This window comes from Phoca vitulina, unplaced genomic scaffold (genome assembly GCF_004348235.1).
Source record: "Phoca vitulina isolate PV1807 unplaced genomic scaffold, GSC_HSeal_1.0 scaffold44, whole genome shotgun sequence".
NCBI lineage: Eukaryota > Metazoa > Chordata > Mammalia > Carnivora > Phocidae > Phoca > Phoca vitulina.
In genome coordinates this window covers 483,568-504,528 of record NW_022589747.1, presented here as the reverse complement: position 1 = coordinate 504,528, position 20,961 = coordinate 483,568, and the positions used below count along the sequence as shown (strand labels likewise).

General features: G+C 50.3%; 1 protein-coding gene across 4 annotated transcripts in view; it reads right to left on the bottom strand.

Annotated features, from left to right (window-relative positions):
* The window catches only part of OGDH (oxoglutarate dehydrogenase), a 70,832-nt gene extending 50,121 nt beyond the window's left edge, over positions 1 to 20,711 (bottom strand). For 3 of the 4 annotated variants that reach the window (XM_032430483.1, XM_032430481.1, XM_032430484.1), the window contains exons 1-2: positions 20,627 to 20,711; positions 5,787 to 6,034 (exon numbers count right to left, since the gene is read on the bottom strand). In XM_032430483.1, coding sequence (XP_032286374.1) covers positions 5,787 to 6,008 — 222 coding nt within the window. In that variant the 5' untranslated portion in view covers positions 6,009 to 6,034; positions 20,627 to 20,711. Of the gene's footprint in view, positions 1 to 5,786; positions 6,035 to 6,968; positions 7,035 to 20,626 lie in introns of those variants that run through there. The other variant, XM_032430482.1, reaches the window with a different exon arrangement.
* Positions 20,712 to 20,961: the final 250 nt, after the last annotated feature.

The following is a 20,961-nucleotide window of genomic DNA, read 5'->3' as shown; positions in this document are numbered from 1 at the left end:
GGTGTCAGGTGGGGTGCTAGGTGAGGTGTCAGCCGTAAGCACCTGTGGCCTCCAGAATCCAGAGGCTCCACCTCACCTGGAAAAGGTGCTGATGTTGGTGAATGTGGCACACGGGTGTCAGGAGTTAGCGAGGCACGTGAACTCTGCCCTCAGTTATTTACCGTCAGCAGATCACAGGCGCCTCAGGGACCAGTTCCTGGCCGTGGAGTGCCCGTCAGAGATTGTCCACGCAGCGCTTCAGTGTCGGGAGGGGCGGCGAACACGCCACCCCGAGCCCTTCCACCCGCCTGGAAGGCCCCCAGGGTGCGTGTGACGCGGCGGCCAGCGCGAGTGCGCGACCTAAGGGCCCCACGCACAGCGAGCGCACCGTGGTGGCGAGCCTGCCTCCCACCGGCTGGGCAGGGAAGCCGCTCCAGCTGTGTGCCCGCCAGATCCTCGCCCACAAGCTGAGGGAGACACCCCTGTACTTGCACACCTTCTCACATTTTGAAAAGCAGCTGCAGGATATTTGGATCTGTTCTAGAAGCTGAGATCAACACTCAACCCTGGGGTTACGGATGTTTACTCTAGCCACCCAATTCCACGCCGCTGGCTTCTGGGCTCACCACCCCGTTTCCTCCTGTCCAAAGTCCCTTTCAGATGCTGCTTCACCTGGCCCTACACGCCCGCGTGACGCACCTCGGTCTGGTACACGTCACCCGATGCCACCACCGCCCTCTGCCGGCGCCCTGCCAAGGACCCTGACGTAAAACCAGCCTGGGGAGTGGGTAAGGCAGCCTCTGGACTGGACCAAACCCTGGCTCAAAGGCCAGCCCGAGGCTGATGAACTTTGGGTCTGGGTCAGACCCCAGCACCTTGACAAACAACTGCGTTATTAAGTTCTGGTATTAACAACGCTTCCTAACTTCCACGAGCACAAAAGTCAGGGCAAGAAGTGGCCACTGGCCATCCTGACGCAAGGGTTTGGCTGCTTCAGGCTACTTCAGTCAAACAGATGGGCAGGCAGCGGCCCTCAAGCTAAGGGTGGTCACTGGTGGTTCTCGGGCCGCCAGTGCTGCTCTGAGGCTCCCACCCTCCCCAGGCCCCCGCACACGGGTCCTCCAGCTTAGAAGGTGTGCTCGAAGCTCTGCACCGTGTCATATGTGTTCAGGTTACTGTGCCCAGCGGCCCAGCCATGGCATGCTGTCACATGCCTCGTGTCCCTGCTGTGCCCGAAAGGGCTGCACTGGACAGTCCCCACACACGCCCCATGTGCCCTCTTTGTGCCAGCTGCTGGGTCCCAGTCTTCCCTGAAAACACTGTGTGGCTCTGCCCCTTCTGTCCGCTGGCAGGGCCGCACTCAGCCCTGGCCCAGCACCGCGTCTGGGAGGCAGGGACTCCGTGCCCTGGAGTCCGGGCCTGCTTGACTTTTTGCCATGGAGCTGTCTATACGCAAGCAGTTAAAATTGGGGGTTCTGCCTGGGTACCCCTCGGTCACAGAAACCGAGAGAACTGATGCTCAGAGCGACACCATCGTGTTGAAAGCCCAGCAGAGCACAGATGAGGGAACGTCTGCAGACGAGCTCGGTGACCTTCCCTCTGTGACCTTCCCTCTGTGAGGGCACGTGAGCAGAACCTCAGCAACCCGCCAAGACGAGCAAAGGAACGCTGCCTCAGCTCTGCCCTGTGCAGTCTGCTGACCTTGACCGCTGCTCCCCGGTCTCTGCTCGAGATGAAGGCTGGCAGCCCCTTTGGACCGTGACAGAGAGGACCTCGGGGGGCTGTCTGGTGGCCTCGGGTCCTCCCACACCTGCAGCACACCCCCCGCAGCTTCTCAGAGAATCTGAGTCTGGGAGTCACGACCACGTAGAGGAGAGGCCTCCTTCCCAACCCCCAAGCGCAGGGCAGCAGAGCCAAGAGCCCGCAGACCTTCAGCCGGCTCAGGGCTTGGCTCACCACAGCCCCCTCTGGGGGAGGCAGACCTGGGGCCTGAGGCCTGAGAGGTGGCGCCCAGGCCGGCGCGCACAAGGCCCCTGCCCCAGCACGTCTCCCTGCAGCCCCTCGCCACTGCGCTCAGACCGACAGGGACAGGCTGCAAACCCTAGCTCCCTACCAGAACTGTGCAAGTGAGTCCCCCTGGAGGCACGTGCTGACGTTAGCGAAGGTACTCCGCCTGCTGGGCGACTCCACACACAAACCACCGTGTGGAGGTACCTGTGATGTTGGAAGCCAAGCGTCATCGGGGGAGAGTGTCACCGCTGCTTCACAGCCTCCATCACCCAAATCCCACAAAGTACCCCACGGACCTGCACTATACGTGTCTGTCGCCGAGGTCGGCACAGAGGTCTCCAAGCACAGCCAGGGAGCTTTCAAAACTGCAGGGTGAAAAGGCACGTGTCACCGGGAACTGGGGATGATGTGTTTTTTTTCTGCTTGTCTGCCTCCCTTACACAAAACGACAGCATTGTGTCTCATGAGCACGGAAGGAAGAGGCAAAATGGCACAGGCCCCAGGAGGTGGGACTGAAGGTGGAGACTCTGCCTCTGGGGCAGCGACCACGAGGGACCAGAGCTGTCACTACCCTTGGAGCGGCCCCGATGGCATAAGAAATGGGTGTGGTTAACGGGAAGAGGAAGACAGAATTTCGGAAGCGAGCTGAGGCCACTAAGAAGGGCTGGCAGGGAAAGCAAGCTCTGAGGCTCCGGGGACGGCCAGAGGCAGAGAGGGCCCTCCCTCCAGCTCCAGCACCAGGAGCAAGCCAGGGTCCTCCCCAGCGGGGCTGACACCACGGTCCGCCTGGTGGGGGGGGGGGGGGGGGGCGTGCCTCCGTGCACAAATAGGGCCTGGCAGTGCCCAATGCCTGCTTGTCTTAAATACTGACGGGGCAATCTGGCTTTTATTCTAAGTGTTTCTAAGACTTAAATATCTGACTTGTCCCCAACATGGCTGAGGCCCTGATGAGGGAGGCTTCACGTGCTGACACACAGGCCCCTGCTGAGGGCTCCTAATGGGCTCCAGCGGTGGGCTGTGCTTGACGAGGCACTTAGACTGGAGGTGATGACAGGGATGGGGTGCAGTCGGGGCTAGCCGCCCACCTGGGCACCAGGAGCACGAGGGGCTCCAGCTCAGAATTGCTCGCGTACGTCACCAAAAACAATGTTCACGATGAAACATTTGAAAATACAAGTGTTCTTTAAAAACAAGCACACACGGGGCGCCTGGGGGCTCAGTGAGTTCAGCATCTGCCTTCGGCTCAGATCATGATCCTGGGGTCCTGGGATCGAGCCCCGGATTGGGCTCCCTGCTCAGCGGGGAGTCTGCTTCTCCCTCTGCCTCTGCCCCTGCTAACGCTCTCTCTCTCTCTGTCGAATAAATAAATAAAATCTTTAAAAAAAAAAACAAAGAGAAAGCACATACACTTTAAGAGAGGCACAGCTGGCTGAGGCTGAGAAGTAGACGCTGGCGAGTTATCTTGTGAAGTCTGTTAGGGGTGGTGAAGACAACATTCCCATTAGTGAGAGTCGTGCTGAAATGACCCAGGTCTGGATTTGCTTCAAACACTCCCCTGGGCCCCCACCCAAGCAAAATCAACAAGCAAAAAAGAGTGGGGCAGGAAGGGGTTCTGGAAACTGGCAAACTGTGGAGTGCTATTGAGGCTGGACATGGGTCTCCTCGCAGGGGCTCGTTTTATTCTCTTCTACCATTTGTTTGAAAATATCATAAAAAATTAAAAAAATAACTGGAAAGCTGAGTGTAGCAGGGCAGGGAGGGCGATACTAAAATTGTTGTTTCCACCAGATATGAACAGAGGAGAGAGAGGACAGGGCCAGCCCTCAGGGCACGGAGCCCACACTGCGCAACCCACACGTGGGGGTTCTGAAAGCCAATCGATCTCAAGTTTCAAATCCAATTCATCATTTCTGCTTGAACTACGTGTTCTAAAACACGAGCACAAATGAAGCATTCCTCGTAAAGTCAATATTTCTAAGGACTTCCCTGAGTCACAGAGACCACTGGAATCTGACGCAAGCTCAGGATTGTGTCTCTGAAGAAACACGAACACATCAGGTAGGAGGCCTATCCCACCTTGGAGAGGCAATCGATTCCCTGTGGCTGGGACGGTGGATGAGGGGCACGCCCCCTGATTTACACTGCCCTGCCCCCCCGCCCCCCGTCCTGAAGACGTGGTGTCCCCTGAAGAATCCCCGCAACAGAAACCAGCACATAAAATCTGGCCCAAGGATGCCACCTACATGGATTCTCGTATTCAACTGGCAAGTCCCCTTCTAAGACCCTGCACACCTGCTCTGCAGCATGTCTGTGAGTGTTCGCTCTGACCGGCAGAGTCCAAGGACCCAGTGCCCACCCTGGACTCCTCCCTGGCCCGTGAGTGGGCCGTCACTGTGCTGTGCTCCCCGGGAGTGGGAATGAAGTCAGGACATTGCAGAGTGAAAAGGCACATGGCCCCGTGCCCAGAGCCCACACCCTGCTACAGCCCAAAGGACAGAAGATGTGGCTGGTTCCACAGACATTATGTTTGGGGAGAGGAAGGCCGAGGGACAGGCCTGGGCACCAGATGACAGCGTGACACCTGAAGCCTCTGGCGAGGTTTAGTCCAGAGCCCACCGCCAGCGCCTGTCTTCAGAGCGTCTGACAGGCAGCACCGCAGGGAGGGCCGCTTTCTAGGGTCACCTCTGCGTGGTCCCTTTGTTTACAGGCCAGGGAAACATCTACTCTCACAGGAAACCAGGTCTCACCTTGCTCAGGGAGCCACGTGGCCTCCAGGTTGCCAAGGGAACGGGGAAGGACCCGGCTGGATGCCCTCCCTTGGTGATCAAGGAGGCTCAGACCAGGATGAAACAGGGCCAGGGGCTGCAGGAGCCACACGAACGTATCCACCCCTAAATGTCATGAACATTTCAGGGTGAAGCTTGTTCTCAGGGGCCCAGTGGAAGCTGGCTGCCTTTTGATGACAAGACCCCAAGATTCACAAGTAAGGAAGAGGCCAAAGCGGCAGCTAATGGTGGCCAGCCTCTGTCGGGCGCTCCTCTGTGCAGACCCTGGGCATCTTACACATACCCACGTCTCCTCCCAACCTCCCACGGCCTGCAAATGTGGCACAGACGGCAACTTGGGGACCCACCCTCCAGTTCCCGCAACCGGGCCAGCTGCCCAGCCTGAAAACCCGTACACGTCACTGGCCAGAATGCTGGGAGGAGACTCGGCCGCCGGGCACGCCCTGTACCAAGCACACGCGTGCCCACGGGGGCTCTCGAGGACGTGCCTTACGGGCGGCAGAGGGGAATCAGAAGGAAGCCCGCACGGAATTTACTCTCAGATACAGGAGCACACTGATCGAAAATGCCATTTACACAGCATTTGCATGTGATGACTTTAAGGTTTCTCAGGAAGATGGGATGGAGCATCCGGCAGGGTCGTGGCTTCTGTTTGCATCGTCTTCGGCGTCTATCCCACAGCATCCTCCGGGAGGCCCTGGAAAGGGTGCACGAGCCTCTTCGGACCCTTGCAGGTCAAACAGGCCTTCTGTCCCAGGGAGCGGGTCTCAAGTGTGCGGTGTGTCAAGCAAGAGGGGAGCGCTCCTCCAGAGAGGTGGTCGCTGCAGGGCCAGGGCTGATGGCCGAGTTGCCGATGCAGAGGACTCCGCTCGGTGGGCTTTTTTGCTGCCAGCTAGCCGGCCGGCCTGCCTTCCAGAAGGCTCCTCAGGACACAGGTACTTACCTGGACAGCCGGCCAACATCAGGCCAAGACTCCAAACACACGAAGACATCCGCTCCTGGGAGCCTTACCTTGTGTACGCTTTTGGGGTTTTCCAACCACGCATAGTACATTTCTTCCACATAGTTGGAACTAGTCCCACTGAGGAAGGGCTCAGCAGCAACGGGGGCGGTAAAGCACCGAATCTGCCCCAACGTCCTAGCTGCTGCTGGTCTGTTTTGTGAAAATGTCTTCACAGTCTGGGAAGCCGTCAACGGCCTCAACTTAGCAGCACAAGTCCTTAAGTGAAACATTCTTGTCCGATGTCTCTCACGACGGTCTGCACAAAAAAAGGAAGAAAAGTCAGAAAGGGCATATTATCAGACAGGGAAAACTTGTGCAGACTGTGGCTGGCGGAGACACTTGTGGCCGTGAGCTCCGCGTCAGGGCCCGGGTCCGGGCGCAGAGGACACGACCGAGCGCGTGCACACGTGTCCACCCAAACCCATCTTCTACGTACGGGGCCGTGCTCCACGCGACACAGAGGCGAAGACGCAGCTGCGGTCTCGCTGGAGGGGTGTGAGGCCAACGATACACATGGGACGTTCTTAAGTTTATGCGCAAGACAATCACAGAAAAGGCAGCAAAGATTATTTCATGAGGATTAGATTAAGATTAACCATAAAATGAGAAAGACATTTCTAATCTATCCTGAAACTATCGAGCACCTCCTGGACTCATGGTGTTCTGGAACATACACAGAAGCTGGAAAAATATTTTGGTCACCCTCAAATAATTTATCATCAGGCAGAAGAGAAAAAGAATAAAAAAGGAAAAAGACACTGCAGAGAAGACACTGAGCCCTTGACAGGCACCCAAAATGCCAACAGAACCCCTCCAAAGGCCTGTTCCTTCCAGGTGGGAGGAAAGAGCAGACAAGGGAAGCTTTGGGAAGGCTGCAGCTTTCAGGCCTCGAGGAAGCATTTAGCCGTGAAGGGGAGGAGGCATTCTAAGCCGAAGAATCAGGAGCGGGAGAGACAGAGAGGTGGGAAAGTGTGAAGAAACACAGAGGAAGAGCAAGAACTGTCTGACACGAGACGGGGGAGGGGAGGTGAGCCGGACAGGACTGCGTGGAGGGTCCTGACGCCACCCCCAGAGCGTGGTCACACTTCAGAAGCACCGGGGAGCTTGGGAAGGCCTCACAGGGCAGGGGCTGCGCTCTAAACAGGTTCCAAAGGGGAAGTGCACACAGTGACCGTGACAGAAATGTTTACCTGCCCTGTGACACGTTAGGACTCCTCACGAACCCGGCAAACCCCTTACAAGGCAGGCACCAGCTCTTCTGTTTACCGACTGCCTTTCTGAGTTTTAGTTTCTTTCTCGAAAGAAAGTCCCTAAGGTCATAGGGCCACTAACAGCAGGGCCAGGATGCAACGCCCGTCTTCCTGTTCTGCCTGGCCCTTCAGCGGCTGAAGAGGAAGGGTGAGGCCAGGACGAGAAGGAAAGGACTGTGGGGGGCGGGGGGGGGGCAAGTACTTCTTTGCTTCTGACCGGACCTTGAGCTTGATGGTCATAATTTTACTAAATTTAACACATACCTTTATCAAACACAGCCATGTTATAAAACAAGCGGCTGCAGCCGCCAGACGGTGCAAGAGTTCAGACCGTTCCAGAGAATCCTGAACCAATTCCAACCATGCCTGAGAACCCAGCACGCCTGCGGGCAGGGCCCCTGCTGGCAGCGACAAGGACACGGTGCTGCTCCCCCTCCCCAAGAATCCTGGGTGCCCAGGGGCCCCGGGCGGGGACGGGAGGGGAGCAAGGCTCACACCACAGTCCCCTGCCCCAGGCTGCCATGCATGCTGGCCTAAGGCCTTGCCTGAGCCTAAGCCTCGAAGCAGGCGCCCTGGCTGGAGTCACACCCCCCTCCACACCTACCTGAAGATCCAAGCCCTGAATCGTGCTGAGAATTCCCCAGAAATAACTGTTGTACAAACTACTCTGGGTACTGTTTATAGGAACTCTTCCTCTCGGCCCAAAAATGCTCAGAATACACACACGGCCTCGGACGCAAAGGGCGCCGGCCCGCCCTGCTGCTTCACAGACAGGCCCGCAGGAGGAAGCAGCAGAGCAGGGGCTCTGAAACGAGCAGCACGACCAACGACGTCCTGCCCTCACAGGTCCAAGGCGGCAGGCCGCGGCTTTCGAATGTGGCCACACAACGCAATCTCAGGCTGCGCTACTTTCTCCTTGGAGTCACACGCTCCACTTCACGTCCGCTCTCCCTGGCCCTCACCACGCGGCTCTCCATCGAGCCCCAGCCAACGCAGGGATGGCAGAAACCACCGCCGTTGCTTTTCATGACGTACATCCAAAGCAAAGCGCTCGTGTTTCCCCTCCAGCGTCTCTGTCGTCCGAACCTCCTGAGCCACGCCACGGTCTCTGCATCGGGCTCTCCTCCCAGGACGCAGCAGTCTCACCGCCACCAACTGTCACTACTGAGCCGCTGTGATGCCCAGTGACACAGGTACCACACTGACAACCACAAAACCACTCATTCCTTCAGTTCCGCCAAAATCGGTCCTTCCAACACGACGCCGCAAACAGCCTGTGTTACCTTAGCTCCTGTCTGCAGTCACTGAAACTGACACACAGCTCACAGCTGCCCAGTCACCGGAATACATGGCAACTGTCGAACTCCCCTTAACAGGACTCATCAGAAAGACTGCTCGTCAGTGGATGGCTCCACCCAAGGATCTGATGGACCTGAGCAGACACTGGGTTTACATTCCAGATTTTGGAAGAACCAGATTCCGTCTTTCCAATCCCAGAGTCACTATAAGAACAGTGCATCAGGGGCGCCTGGGTGGCTCAGTCGGTTAAGCATCTGCCTTCGGCTCAGGTCATGATCCCAGGGTCCTGGGATGGAGCCCCACATCTGGCTGCCTGCTCCGCGGGGAGTCTGCTTCTCCCTCTCCCACTCCCCCTGCTTGTGTTCCCTCTCTCACTGTGTCTCTCTCTGTCAAATAAATAAATAAAATCTTAAAAAAAAAAAAAAAGAACAGTGCATCATTTGGTAGAGACGTTCAATTGTTCAAACATTTTCATGAAAACCTTGGGTTATCCAAAAAGTCCATGTGTTCTGACTTTGGTTTGGATGAAGATTTTTATTTGACAAGGATGCCAAAAAGTAGTCCTTTCAAAAGATGGTGACAGGACAACCACAGTTCCACAAAAAAGAGCATGAAATTAGATCCCTATCTCACACCATATAGAAAATTAACTCAAAATGGATCAAAGACCTAAATGCAAGAGCTAAAAAACCTCTAAGAGTCTTAGACGTTTTATAACTTCCACGTTACAATGTAGTAAATCTTTGTAGGCTCTGAGTCAGGTAATGGATTCTTAGGATACCAAAAGTACAAACGAATGAATAAACAGATAAATTGGACCCCATCAAAATAAAAACCTTTGTGTGTCATCACAGACACCATCAAGAAACACAAAACACAAACACAAAATAGGAAAAAAACATTTACAAATCACACGATTATATACAGGATACATTTAAAAACCCTCTTACAATTCAACAGTAAAGAGAAAAATAACCAAGTCAGACAACCACCACAGGACACGAGTAGACGTTTCTCCAAAAAAGATACAGAATTGGTCAACAAACACATTAAAAGATGTTCAAAATCATTATTCATTCAAGAACTTCAAATCAAAACTATAAGATACCACTTGATGCCCACTAGACTAGACATGATCAAAGAGAACACAGGTATTGGGGAGGACGTGGAGAAACGGGAGCCCTTGCGCACTGCTGGTGGGAGTGTAGCCGCCGGGGAATGCGGTGCGGCAGGTCCTCAGAAAATTAAACATAGAGCTACGGCATGACTCAGCACTCCCATTCCTAGGTACGTAACCAAGAGAAACAAAAACATATGTCTATACGAACCTTTGTACGTGAACGTTCACAGTGGCGTTATTCATGAGTCGCCAAAACACGGTAACAACCCAAACGTCCATTAACTGATGGAAGGGTGTACGTGCTACAGCCCACAGGGTGACGGCAGCCGGCAGTAAAAAGGGATGTGCTACAGATCCGTGCTGCGACTCAGACGAACCTCGAGAGTGTTATGTGAGCAAAGTCATCCACAGAAAACAACAGGTCATGTGATTTTATCATGTAGAATGTTCAGTAGAGGCAAATCTCTACAGACAGCCTGCTGGTGGCTGCATGGGGGTGGGGGCAGAGAGGACATGTGTCTGCTAACGGGTGTGGCTTTTCTTCAGAGGAGGATGAAGATGCTCTACAACTAGATTATGCTGATGGCTGCAAAGTCTTCCGATATACTGGGAAACATCCAATTGTGAAACTTAAATGGGTGAATTGTGTGGTATATGAATTGCACAAAGACATTGTTTAAAAAAACACAAAACTACGTCTAAGAAAACACGTAAGTGAATCTATTAGTATTGGTAAAGTACACAAAATGACCCTATTTGTAACCCGTTAATCTCAAGATGCAGGTATAGACCTGTGCCTTCGGGAAAAAGAACATTTAAGATAAGCAAAAACCAAGGCAAAACTTGTGATTAAGGATTCGGTATACTGCCCTTAGGAAAGTACATGCTGACGTAGAACAGGACTTTATCCGTGCCTGGACCTTCCCCCGCTGGACACACACTTTACCCAAGGCCACCTCCCCATGCACAGAACGCAGAGATAAACCAACTCCTGACGCTATCAAAGTCACGTCGGCGAGGCAGAGGTGCAATCACAGAGGCAAGGTCTAGCGAGGACAGTCCAGGCAGCTCCCTGGGTCTGAGGAAAAGAGCCCGCATCGTTAAGCGGCTGTTTCCCTGTGTGTTACCTGACAGCCATTTAAAAAGCACAACAACTGATCTTGAAGACATTCTCCTTTCTTTTTTTCTTTTGTGGTTTCAGACTCGTTGAGATGCTCATGACGAACCAAGAAGACCATGCGTGTGACAGGCCTACAGCTGTTCCTTCCATGGCTGCACTTACCATACTTCCCGCAGTGACGCAAGGACATGCACGGAGAGAGCAGAAATAGGAACTCTCCCCTTCCTGGCGGAAAATCTCAAAGAATTCGATGTCTTTCACTTGTGACGCCTCATCAAGCATAAACTGAAGGACAGGGAAGTGGTGAGGATCACTTTCAATGTGCAAAGGTATCTCGCCATTACTTGGTAGAAATGATGGTCGAGCGAGCCTACAGGGCAAACAGGCAAAGGGACTCTGGTTGCTACACGAGCCTCAAACATGTCACTGGCTCCGTGTTCAGGTTCCTTTGCCAGAAAGGGACGGCAGCGATCACTCTTGCTCTCACCCATCGCTTTTTGTGATTATGGTACAAACATGAGAGCACTTTGCGTACTCTGAGAGTGTTCTATGACCAAAGAATCACTGCTTACCGGCAGGAAAAAAAGACCAACTAATGATATCTCTTAAAAAGCTTAAGTTCCCAAGGTAAACCTAAACGTAAGTTAACACAGAGCAGGTAGGTGACCAGATTACTAGGAGCTTCCATCTCTGAAGTCAGACCTCCCAACAAGCTTCGGTGCGTAGGTCTCAAGGCTGACCTGTCTTCACCCAGACCACCACTGTGCGGTACTCTAGGGTGTAGCTAGACAGGCATTCTTCAAGGGTGTTGATCAGACTACAGATTAAGTATTAATGGAAAACAAGGCCATTTGTCAGTATTTATTAAAAATTTAAAGGCACATACAGTGGGTGCCTGGGTGGCATAGTCGGTTAAGCATCCGACTCTTGGTTTTGGCTCAGGTCATGATCTCAGGGTCATGAGATCGAGCCCTACATCAGGCTCTGTACTCAGCACGGAGTCTGCTTGCGTTTCTCTTGCCCTCTCCCTCTGCCCCTCCCCCCCCAAAATAAGTAAATCTTAAAACAAACAGAGGCACATATAGCACTTCTGTTTCCCATTAAATGCAGCTAAAGAAATAAGACATTACATTTAAACCAAAGAAAACATAAGACTCTGAAAGGTGGAGAGGAGGAGGCAGACTGGGAAGGGATCTGGGGGCCCAAAAAGGCACAGCATCAAGTCCTCAATTTTCTTTCTGCTTCATATACCCCAGACTAGGTGCTGAAGAAGCTGGCAACCCAGAAATGACGACTGACATAGACAAGTTGCAAACAAAGCCTGCTCTCTCTGGTCAAAGGACCAGAAAAGGGTTACATAGCAGGACAGAATATTTTTAGACAATCATTGCTCTACTGCAGCCTGCAGCCAACTCTAGAGAAAACACTGTTGACCACCTCTACACCAACCAGTCGTGTCAGAGAAGATCAGGAACTTCCACCCCCACCAGGTGACCCCCGCAAGGGCAGTGGAGGCCAGGAGGGAGCCTGCATTCCACCTGTGCCCAGCAGTAACAGGGCAGCACCCCTCCCTTCCCAGGCAGGGTTGAATCACAAAGGCTTAATGGGGGACTTACACCCACACAGCAATAACAAGAAGTCCCTCCCCACAAATACCAAGTAGGCTGGGTGGGGAGTCCAGATTCCACCCTGCCCAGTAGTAACCAGGCAGCACCCACTGACCTTCAGCAGCGTCAGCAGAAACCTGTTCTCTGTGTTCAGACATTCAAGATTCAAGTCTCATTATATAACACCCAAAATGTCCAAGACATAACCAAAGATCACTCACACATCAAGAACCAGGATTATTTCAACCAAACCCCCCCCCCCAAAGACAATCTATAGACACCAAGAAGACAAAAATGTTAGAATTATCTAGCAAAAAGTTTAAGAGAGCCAGCTTTATAATGCTTCCTTGAGCAACTATGAACATGCTTGAAAACAAGTAAAAAAAAAAAATTAAAAGCCTCAACAAAGAAACGAAGGATATAAAGAAGAACCAAATGGAAATTCAGAACTGAAAAATACAACAACTAAAATAAAAAAAAATTGATGGATGGGTTAAATTGCAGAATGAAAGGGATAGAAAAAACTCAGTGAACAAAGACAGAACAAAAAAGTTACTCAAGTTGAGCAACAGGGAATACACACTGAAAGAAAAATGAACAGGGCCTCAGTGACATGTAGGACCATTAACACAAGATTTCATGATGAATATAAATGTCATCATATTATTGATGACACGAAAATGTCATCAGAATCTCAAGAGAAAAAGAAAGAGGTAGGGGCTAAAAAAGTATTCAAAAAAATAATGGCAAAAACTTCTCAAATTTGGCAAATGACAAAACCTACAGATTTGAGAAGTTTAATGAACCCAAAGGAATAAACTTAAAGAAATCCACTGCAACACACACCATAATCAAACCTGAAAATTACAAACAATTTGAAGAGCATATTTCTCACCAGAAACTATGGAGGCCAAGAGAAAGTGGCACGACAGCGTTCAGGGGCTGAAGGAGAATCATTGTGAACCCAGATTCCTACATCCAGTGAAAATATCCCTCGGGAATGAAAGGATGAAGGATGAAGAAAAGCTAAGAGAATATGCCACCAGCAGACCTACCTTAAACGATTGGCTAAATGAAATTCTCTGAACAGAAATGAAATGATAAAATAAGGAATACTGCAACATCATGAAATAAGAAAGAACAATATACGGATAAATATCATTTCCTTCACCTCCTGAATCTTCTAATTATGTATGATAGATGAAACAAATATTGCAACATGTCTGATGTGGTTCTAAACATATATAAAGGTAATACTTAAGACAATTTTAGGGGCGTCTGGGTGGCTCAGTCGTTAAGCGTCTGCCTTCGGCTCAGGTCATGATCCCAGGGTCCTGGGATCGAGCCCCGCATTGGGTTGCCTGCTCGGCGGGAAGCCTGCTTCTCCCTCTCCCACTCCCCCTGCTTGTGTTCCCTCTCTCGCTGTGTCTCTCTCTGTCAAATAAATAAAAATAAAATCTTAAAAAAAAAAAAAAGACAATTTTAAATGAGGGAAGGAAAAGAGATATAAATGGACATATGGTTTCTACACTTCCCTCAAACTGATATAATGATGACACCTATAGACTATGATAAATTACATACATTTAATGGGATACCCAACCACTAAAAAGGCTATTCAAAGAAATATACTCAAAATCACTATATATAGAAACAAGTAAAATCTTAACGTGTTCAAATAACCCGCAAGAAGTCAGAAAAAAGAAAGCAAAGAAATAAAAAACAGAAAGTAAAGAAAATGTTACTTACCTCCCAATATATCAACAACATATTACATTAAACGTAAAGGATCTAAATACACCAATTAGAAGACAGAGATTGACAAAGTGGATAAAACAACAGGATCCAACTATATGCACACCTACAAGAAACTCAATTCAAAAAAATGATAAAGACTGAAAGTGAAGGGGCGCCTGGGTGGCTCAGTCGTTAAGAGTCTGCCTTCCGCTCAGGTCATGATCCCAGGGTCCTGGGATCAAGCCCTGCATCGGGCTCCCTGCTCAGTGGGAAGCCTGCTTCTCCCTCTCCCACTCCCGCTGCTTGTGTTCCCTCTCTCGCTGTGTCTCTCTCTGTCAAATAAATAAAATCTTAAAAAAAAAAAAAAGACTGAAAGGGAAAAGGTGAAAAATTACATATTATGCAAACGTTAATCAAAGGAAAGCAGGAGTGCAATATTATTATCAAATAAAGTAGACATCAGGACAAAAAAAAATTACAAGACAGAGACATTATATAATGATAACAGATCAACCCACTAAGAAGATAGAGCAGTAAGTGTGTGTGCATCAAACAACGTAAGTGCAAAATACGTTAACCAGACTAACAAAAGGGAAGAAGACAAACTCACAGTTATAGTTGGACACTTGCAAGTGCCCTCTTTCAACAAGGGACAGAACAGCTAGACATGAGGAACTCCACAAAAGTACAAACTGCCACAACTAACCCAACTTGAAATACATAATTTTATAACCCCATAATTATTAAAGAAATTTAATGTGTAATTAAAAATCTTAAAAGGTAATTTTCAGGCCCAGATGGGTTCACTGGGGAATCCTACCAAATGTTTAAAGGTTAATTAATTGCAATCCTACACAATCTATTCCAGAAAATATGAGAGGACAATTCATTTTATGAAGCTAATATTTCACTAAAACCAAACCCAAAAATAGGTAAAAAAAAAAAAAAAAAAAAAAAAGTTTAAAAATTATTCCACAAAAAAAAAAAAAAAAAAAAAAAAAAAAAACAAAATTCAGCAAATAGAATTAAGCAATACACAGACACAATTATACTCTAGTGGGGTTTATTCCAGTGATGCAAAGGTTGTTCAATATTAAAAAACAAAAACAATGTAATCCACCATACTGACAAGCTAGAGAAGAAAAATCACATGATCATATCAATAGATGCTGATAAAGCACTTGACAAAATTCAACACCCACTCATGATAAAAACCCTCAGAAAGCTAGGATTAGAGGGGGATGTAAACTTGATATAGAGCATCCACAAAAACATCCAGTGAACATTATATTTAATAGTGAAAGACTGAATACTTCTTTCTAAAATTGGGAGCAACACAAGGATGTCTACTCTCACGTCTACTATTCAACATAGTATTGAGAATTGCTGCCAGAACAAAAAGGCAAGAAAAGGAACTGAAAAGCACACAGGGCAGAGATTAAGAAAGAAAACCACTCTTATCTGCAGATGATGTGATTGTCTTTATATAAAACCTCAAGGAATCTACAAAAACACAGAATAAATGAATTCATCAGGGTCACAGAATACAAGATAAACATACAAAAATCAACAGTATTTCTATATGTTATCAACAAACACATGAAAACCACAAGTTTTTAAAAAGAAATACTCAGTTTAAGTCCAACAAAACATATGCAGGACCTGTAGGCTGAAAACTACAAAACACAGATGAAAAAAATAAAAAATCTAAGTAAATGGAGAGACATACTGTGTTCAGACTGGAGCACTGAACATGGTAAAGATGTTGATTACCTCCAAATTGATATACGAGGAAAACACAATTCTTATCAAAATCCCAGTAATTTTTTTCGTAGATAGAGATAAGATTATTCTAAAATTTATATGAGAAGGCAAAGGAACTAGATTAGCTAAAACAATTTTGAAAAGGAAGAATAAAGTGGGAAGAACAAATCTACCCGATTTCAAGATTTACTATGTAGCTGCAGTAATCAAGATTGTGTGGTATTGATGGTTAAGATGGACAAAAAGTCCAATGGAACAGAACAGAGAACTCTAAAACAGACCCACATAAACATATCTGATTTCTGACAAAAGTGCAAAAGCAATTTAATGGAGGAAGAACGATCTTTTCAACAGTGTTGACTGGAGATTCATAGGCAACCCCTCCCCCCCCCAAAAAAACAAACACATCTCAAACTAGAGTTCACATCTTATATAGAAATTAACTCAAAATGAATCAGAGATTTAAATGTACAATACCAAACTATGAAACTTATAGAAAAGTACACAACAGGAAATCTCCAGGAACTAGAGCTAGCAGAGTTCTTAAACCTGACACCAAAAGTAGGATCCAGGGGGCGCCTGGGTGGCTCAGTCGTTAAGCGTCTGCCTTCGGCTCAGGTCATGGTCCCAGGGTCCTGGGATCGAGCCCCGCATTGGGCTCCCTGCTCGGCGGGAAGCCTGCTTCTCCCTCTCCCACTCCTCCTACTGTGTTCCCTCTCTCGCTGTCAAATAAGTAAATAAAATCTTAAAAAAAAAAAAAAAAAGCAGGATCCATAAAAGACAAAATTGATAAACTGGACTTCATCAAAATTAAAACTTTTGCCCTGCAAAATATCTTGTTAAGAAAATGACAAGCTATAGATGAGGAGAAAATATTTGCAAACCACATATCCAACAAAGGGCTAGAATATATAAAGAATTCTCAAAACTCAACATTAAAAAAAAAAAAACTACCATAAAATGGGCAGAAGACCAAAAAAGGGGCATAACTCAAGTGGATATACAGATGGCAAATAAGCACATGAAAATGTGTTCAACATCAGCAGCCATCAGGGAAATGCAAACTGAAAGCACAATGAGACATCACCACATAGCTATTACAACGGCTAAAATAAAAAAAAATAGTGACATCATGAAATGCTGGCAATGATGTGGAGAAAGTGGACCTCAAATACATTACTAGTGGGAAGGTAAAATGGCACAGCCACTATGGGAAAGTTCGTCTATTTCTTTTCTTTTTTTTTTTAAGATTTTATTTTATTTTTTATTTATTTTTTTTGATTTTATTTATTTGAGAGAGAGAGAATGAGAGAGAGAGCACATGAGAGGGGGGAGGGTCAGAGGGAGAAGCAGACTCCCTGCTGAGCAGGGAGCCCGATGCGGGACTCGATCCCGGGACTCCAGGATCATGACCTGAGCCGAAGGCAGTCGCTTAACCAACTGAGCCACCCAGGCGCCCTTGGCTGTTTCTTAAAAGTACTAGACATGCAACCACCATATGACCTCGTAATTGCACAGCTAGGCATCTATCCCAGAGAGACAAAAACTTAGGTTCACATAAAAACCTGCATAGGAATGCTTCTAGGAGCCTTATTGATAATAGCCAAAGAATGGAAACAACTCAGACCTCCTTTAATGGGTGAGCCAATGGTGTTGCATCCAAGGCCTGGAGGCATAAAAAGGAGCTAAATGAAGGCAGCAAGCTGCATTCCTTTTCAGAGAACTGAAGAGTGCAAAAAGCCAATCCTAAAAGGTTACATACCTTATGATTCTCTTTATATAACCCGCTTCATTTGCCAAAATCATAGAAATGGAGAGCAGATTAGTGGCTGCCAGGAGCTAAGGAGATGGAAGCAGGAGGAAAGGATGTGTGGCTATAAAAAGGCAAGGGGAGGGCTCCTTGTGATGAGGGAAGTGTTCCCTATCCTGGCTGTTATCAATGCCAGTACCTGGGTGCGATATCATACTCTAGTTTCTGCAAAATGTTATCATTTGAGGAGACTAGGCAAACGGACACTGGAATCTCTGTACTATTTGTTGTAACTGCATATAACAAATTTATATGTACAATTATCAAAATAAATCTCAACTGCAATTATCCCAAAATTTAAAAAAACTATCTAAAAATTTAAAAGGTAGATAGTATTTTTTTCAAACGGGGCAGTGGGGAGTGAGATCAGTTAAAAGTAGATCTGATATGCACATAAGTACACATATGTGTAGGTGTGATAGACATACAATAAACATGTTTGATATTTAATAAACTGTGCAAATTTAAATGAAACCCACAGAAATTCATGCTTCTGAAATTAGTTTTTAAAAGTAACCGAACTGCGGTGATGGTTGCATAACTGTGAATAAACGACAAATCATTTAATCCTGTATTTTAAGTGAGTGAGTGGTACAGCTCATGAACTGTATCTCCAAAGTGTTGCAAAGGAAAAAAAACTGGAACGTGGAAAGTGCTCTCAATCATCAGGAAACTCTGATCTTTCTCCAACTTTCCAAGAACCAGTCCTCGGCTACTTTGCAAAGCTAGAAGAGTACTGCATATTTTCATATGAAACGTGTCTGCATGAAAACGCTGCAGTTTGAGTGTCACAGCTCCTGCCACTATGCAAACAAGGCTCCATTCCAGGCCACTTGTCCTGCAGCTGCTCAGAGCAGTGAGCCTGGAAGCACGCCCCCAGTCCCTGCTCCACAGTCCAGGCCTGCAGAATAAGGCACAGAGAAACACCAGACGGAGGTCACACCTCGGGCCTCGGACGCATCTCTCCTCCGTTCTGCAACCACCAGTTTTCTACTGAGTCTCGGCACACGACTTACACTTCCCTCTGGTAGCTCTGTGAAGTGGAAGAGGTGCACGACTAGTGTGCTACTCCAAGAAATGCGCTTCATCTCTACACGGGCTATCAGACCTCTGGAGGAAGGATGAGTATGGTGGGGTGCTGCGGGATGGTCCGCTCAAGGGCATCTCCCCAGGAGCACAGGGAGAAAGGATGGGTAAGGCAGGGTGCTGAGTCCGGAGGAGTACTGAGTACACGGGGTGATGTGGAGGTTAAATATGCTCGAGGGCATCTCCCCAGGAGTGCAGGAAGTTATGGGGTTGGAGTGGTACTAAGGATGGAGGAGTACTGAGTACATAGAGTGCTGTGGGGTGGTCTGTTCAAGCATGTCACCCCAGGCGCACAGGAAGGATGGGTATATGTGAGGTACTGTATGGCAGAGTAGTGAGTACAGAGGAGTACTGAGTACACAGGGTGCTGTGGAGATTAAATACGCTCAAGGACGTGACCCCAGGAGCTCAGGGAGAAGGATGGGTAAGGTGGGGTGTGGAGTCCAGAGAGGTACTGAGTCCACGGGGTGACATGGAGGTTAAATATGCTCAAGGGTGTCACCCCAAGAGAATAGGAAGAACGATGGGTATGGCGGGGTGTTGAGTATGGTGGGGTACTAAGTACACAGAGTGCTGCGGAGGTTAAATACGCTCAAGGATGTCACCCCAAGAAAACAGGGAGGATGGGTATGGGGGGGTACTGAGTACAGGCGATGCTGCGGGGGTGGTCACTCAAGGGCTTCAGCCCGGGAGGACAAAAGAGGGATGCGTACGGCAGAGTACTGAGTATGGTGGGGCACTGAGTACACGGGGTGCTGCGGAGGTCAAATATGCTCGAGGACATTGCCCCAGGAGAGCAGAAAGAAGGATGGGTAAGGCAGGGTACTGAGCCTGCAGGAGTACTGAGTGCACAGGGTGCTGTGGAGATTAAATACACTCAAGGGCATCCCCCCAGGAGCACAGGGAAAATAGGTAAGGCGAGATACTCAGTCCAGAGGGGTACTGAGTCCATGGGGTGTTGGGGGTGGTCCGCTAAAAGGCGTCTCCCCAGCAGTGCAAGGAGAAGGATGGGTACGCAGGGTAAGGAGTCCGGAGGAATACTGAGTCCACAGGGTGCTGGGGGTGGCTCAAGGGTGTCCCCCCAGGAGCACAGGGAAGATGAGTAAGCTGGGGTGCTCAGTCCAGAGGGTTACTGGGGGTGGTCCGCTGAAGGGCGTCCCCCCAGGAGCGCAGGGAGGATGGCTAAGGCGGGGTACTCAGTCCAGAGGGGTACTGAGTCCACGGGGTGCTGGGGGTGGTCTGCTCAAGGGTGTCCCCCCAGGAGCACAAGGAGAAGGATGGGCAAGGCGGGGTACTGAATCCGGAGGGGGTACTGAGTCCACGGAGTGCTGGGGGTGGTCCGCTGAAGGGCGTCCCCCCCAGGAGCGCAGGGAGAAGGATGGGCAAGGCGGGGTACTGAGTCCGGAGGAGTACTGAGCAAGGGGTGCTGGGGTGGTCCGTTGAAAGGCGTCCCCCCCAGGTGCGCAGGGAGAAGGATGGGCAAGGCGGGGTACTGAGTCCGGAGGAGTACTGAGTCCACGGGGTGCTGCGGGTGGTCCGTACAAGGGCGTCTCCCCAGGCGTGCAGCCAGGACAGGCGCGGGTGCAGCACGGCCTACGGCCCACAGTCCGCAGCCGCTCCAACAAGAGCGCGCCACCCTTCCGACCCGGCTCAGGACAGCGCCGGGCGGCTCCCTCGTGACGCCTCCTCGACCTTGGGGGTCACCCGGGCCGCGGCGCCCGTTCCCTCACATCCGCCCCACGCCCCGCCCCACGCCCGCCACAGCCAATGGCGCGCCGCTGCGCGCCCCCCGCGTCGCCCGCGCGCGCCCGCACCCGCCAATCTCCGCCCGTCAGGCGGCGCTCGCCGCGCCATTGGCTGTCACGCCCGTTCGTCAGGCCCCGTCCCGCCCACCTCCCTCCGTCAGCCCTGCTCCATCCGGCTTCACTCCCTGTCACCGCGGCGCCAGCGACAACGAGGACGCGGCGCCCTCGCCCTCTGCCGCAACCCCCGCCTCCTGCCCGAGGGCTCGGGTCTTCCCGCACCGGGCCAGGCCCGGCGGCAGCGCGCACTTACCTGTCCCCGGCTCAGCTCCACCCGAATGAGGCGCCGACACCCCACTCCGGGGCACCAAACTCTTGACCCCGCCCCGGCGTGTGGCGTCAGCACGCAGCCCCGCCCCTGAAGAGGGCCCGCCCCGCCGCGTGGGCGTGGCCTGGCGTCATAGAGCCGCGCCGGCGTTGCGGCGGCGGGTGCGGGTGGTCTGCGGTGGGCGGGGTGGGCCGGCGTTCTGCACGTGGCGCGTGGTGTCGCCCGGCGGGGCCTCCGCGGACTGGATCCGCGTGGCCGGAGCGGAAGTAGCTGGTCGGACGGGAGGCCTCAGCAAATGGCGAGTGCGTGTGGAGGCCGTC